Genomic DNA, 3,671 nt, shown 5'->3' with positions numbered 1-3,671 from the left:
AAAAAAAAAAAAAAAGTGACCTGGTGGGGTGGCTCACGCCTGTAATTCCAGCACTTTGGGAGGCCAAGGTGGGCAAATCACCTGAGGTAGGGAGTTTAAGACCAGCCTGAATAACATGGAGAAACTCCATCTCTACTAAAAATACAAAACTAGCTGGGTGTGGTGGCGCATGCCTGTAACCCCAACTACTCAGGAGGGTGAGGCAGGAGAATTGCTTGAAGCAGGGAGGCGGAGGTTGTGGTGAGCTAAGATCCCAACATTGCACTCCAGCCTGGACAACAAGAGCGAAACTCCTTCTCCAAAAAAAAAAGAAAAAAAGAAAAGCTGTTGAATATGATTCTCATTTTTACAACTCAAAGTTGTTAACCTCCACCTTACAAGCATATCACAGCTTCTGACTTCACAGAGGTAACAGATATGACATCCTATCTTGAATTCATCTGCTCAACAAATATTTAGGGATAATGTGTCCTTGTTCAGCACTAGAGTACAGAACAAGACAGACATAGTCCCTGCCCACAGGCAGCTACCCAAGAAAATAAAGAGTTTGGTGAAATCTTTTCTCCTAGACCCATTGTTGCCCTACCCAGAGCCCCTTTACCCAAATAGTTCACAACAATAGTTTGTGCAAATAGTTCACAGCTGCTCTTTTCTCCTTATCAGCAAGAAAATGCCTGAAAGCTTACTCATATCCCTGCCCCAGGGGTGACCCCTAGTCAATGAAATTAAATGGGTACAAAAGCCAGACCCTGCTGGCTTTGAAGTGGAATAACTCATGCCATTCATGCTTCAGAGCACCCTGTGAGATCAGGCTGCAACTGTACGTCTGTTGAAACCACACCTTTGCTTAGCTTTTTACTGTCCCATCCTGCTGCCCTTGTTTCCCTACAGGTTTTTACTAAGAACATTACCTAATCCTTTGCACAAGAATTGCCACTTCATTTCTGTTTTAAGAGAACTCATTTGAAGACACTTTAGTTTCACTTACTCAGCACAGGTAGAGTGGTACTTCTTGATGCTCCTTCTCAATTCCCGTAGGTAGGGTTGCCAGATTTAGCAAATAAAAATACAGAATGCCCAGTTAAATTTTATTTCAGATAAACAGCCAGGACCAATGGCTCACGTCTGCAATCCTAGCACTTTGGAAGGCTGAGGCAGGCAGATGGCTTGAGCCCAGGAGTTCAAGAACAGCTTGGGCAAGCAACATGGCTGAAACCCCATCTCTATTTTTAAAAGTACGAAAATTAGCTGGGTGTGGTGGCATCTGCCTATAGCCCCAGCTACTTGGAAGGCTGAGGTAGGAGGATCTCCTTGAGCCCAGGAGGCAGAAGTTGCAGTAAGCCATGATGGCACCACTGTATTCCAGCCTGGGCGGCAAAGTGAGATTCTCAGAACAAAACAAAACAAAGCAAAACAAAAATTCAGTTACAGTGGGTAGCTAGTCAGGTATGAGCAGAGCCGGAAAGCGCTCCCCACCCCACACACACCAGGAATGTCCGGTGACCACCAGGTGATGGTCAGGGGTTGTTAACTGTCTCGCTGAAGTAATAATTGGTCACAGCTGATGCCAGGGATGGGCAGTTTCCTAACAAATAGAAAATACCTGAAACTGGTGATCAGCAGCTTCCCCATAAGATCTCAGGAGCTGGGTGAGTGGGGAGAAGTAATGCAAGATCTAGGAAGTATGCCAATGTATAAAAGTCAAAAGGTCAAGCTGCATACTTGATCTCTCAAGTCACCTGCTTGGGCCTCCTCGAAGTGTACTTTACTCCCTTTCGTTCCTGCTCTAAAGCTTGTTAATGAACTTTCGCTCCTGCTCTAAACCCTGCCTCAGTCTCTTTCCGCCTTATGCAACTCAGTCAAATTCTTTCTTCTGAGAAGGTAAGAATTGAGGTTGCTGCAGTCTCGTACTGATACAGATATGCTCCACAGGTAACATATTTTGGTGTCATGTGACTTGGGTAGTTTCCACTGCTACCATTCAGATAAACAATGAATAATTTATTAGTGTAAATATGTCCCATGCAATATTTGGGACATATTTACTTAAAAAATTATTTGTTGTTTGTCTGAAATTCAAATTTACCTGGGAATCCTGTATTTTATCCAGCAACCACATTCCCAGGGTTTTCATAGTTACAGCTCTGTCTTCCATAGCTTCAGCTCTGGATCTCAGGTCTCAGCACCACACCCATACATTTCATCTCTCCATCCTATTTAACAGCACTTATTTGGTGTCCTAAGGCCCAAATGTACTTTCCTCATCTTCCTGTCATCTCTCCCAAGACTCCACTGCAAAAACTGATACCATTTTCCAAAGCTCCAGTTTAGTCATTATATTGTCAATACTTTCCTTTTTCTAATTACCCCCAATCAGAGTGACTCACAACTTTCATACGATAAAATGTAAACACTCTTGTATGCTACAAAAGCACCCAGAAGTAAATATTCATTATTATAATTTTGCATAAAGAGAATTTGGGATTAGAAAGGGATAACTGTATTCAACTACTGCAGGGAAGACAAGTGAGAAAAGATGTCGTTACAGCAAAAAGTAATTGTTAATGTGTGAATTAAGATAATTTAAAAGCATACCAATGTTCTGTAACACCTGTCAGTTAGAGGTGTAATGACAAGTCGAGGTGAGTTACCAAGATATTCATAAGCATATTTTACATTGCAATTAATGATACGAACTCGGGCATTCTCATTTTCCCAATAATATCGGAGCTGAGCAAGCCACTGGAAATCTGTATCATGTGAGACACCTAGAAAAAATAAAGTAAAATAAGACACATGATCCTTACATGGAAATAATTTTTAAAATAAGTATTTTATCTTTTATAACAGCAAATATTAAAAAATCATGTTTGCCAACTTATAAAAAAGATTGTGTTAAAAAAATTCTGTTGAGAGAAAAATACATAGAGTACAAGTCTTTGTTTCCAGATGCTATCAACATTTTATCTTTAAAAATCAAAGAAAAAGTCACCTACCCATTTCAATCATGTCCATGACCACATCTCTAGCATGGACATCAATAGTAACCAAAGCCCCCAGAGTGGTCCTGGTCTGCTTAGACAACTTTCCTCTTACCAGCCCTACAATCTCATTCAGTTGGTTTTGAAGTTCCTTATAATACTTCTTTAATCCCTACAAAATAAAAAAAAGGCAATCTAATTGATGTCATATCATACTTAAAACAGGTATTTTATATATTTAGCCTTTTATAAAACAATTCTGACCTCTTTATCTCAATATAGAAATGAGTCCAAGCGCGGTGGCTCATGCCTATAATCCCAGCATCTAGGAGGCTAAGATGGGAGGATCTTCTTTTTTTTTTGAGACAGAGTCACTGTTGCCCAGGCTGAAATGGCAGGATCTCAGCTCACTGCAAACTCCGCCTCCTGGGTTCAGGTGATTCTCCTGCCTCAGCCTCCTGAGTAGCTGGGACTACAGGCATGTGCCAATAGGTCTGGCTAATTTTTTGTGTTTTTAGTAGAGACGAGGTTTCACTATGTTAGCCAGGCTGGTCTCGAACCCCTAACCTCAAGTGATCCAACCGCCTCGGTCTCCCAAAGTGTTAGGATTACAGGCGTGAGCCATGGTGCCAGGCCCAAGGTGGGAAGATCATTTGAGGACACGATTTCAAGACCAGCCTGGCAAAGCAG

At 41.7% G+C, this 3,671-nt stretch overlaps 1 protein-coding gene across 1 annotated transcript in view; it reads right to left on the bottom strand.

The window, feature by feature from the left end:
- Positions 1-3,671, bottom strand: part of DNAH12 (dynein, axonemal, heavy chain 12) — a 261,319-nt gene that overhangs the window by 153,745 nt on the left and 103,903 nt on the right. The window contains exons 23-24 of the mRNA XM_011998427.1: positions 2,997-3,153; positions 2,596-2,768 (exon numbers count right to left, since the gene is read on the bottom strand). Of these exons, the coding sequence (XP_011853817.1) occupies positions 2,596-2,768; positions 2,997-3,153 (330 nt within the window). The remainder of the gene's footprint in view (positions 1-2,595; positions 2,769-2,996; positions 3,154-3,671) is intronic.

The sequence above is a fragment of the Mandrillus leucophaeus genome, unplaced genomic scaffold, assembly GCF_000951045.1.
Source record: "Mandrillus leucophaeus isolate KB7577 unplaced genomic scaffold, Mleu.le_1.0 Scaffold57, whole genome shotgun sequence".
In the NCBI taxonomy this organism is placed as follows: Eukaryota; Metazoa; Chordata; class Mammalia; order Primates; family Cercopithecidae; genus Mandrillus; species Mandrillus leucophaeus.
This window is presented reverse-complemented; position numbering and strand designations above follow the sequence as displayed.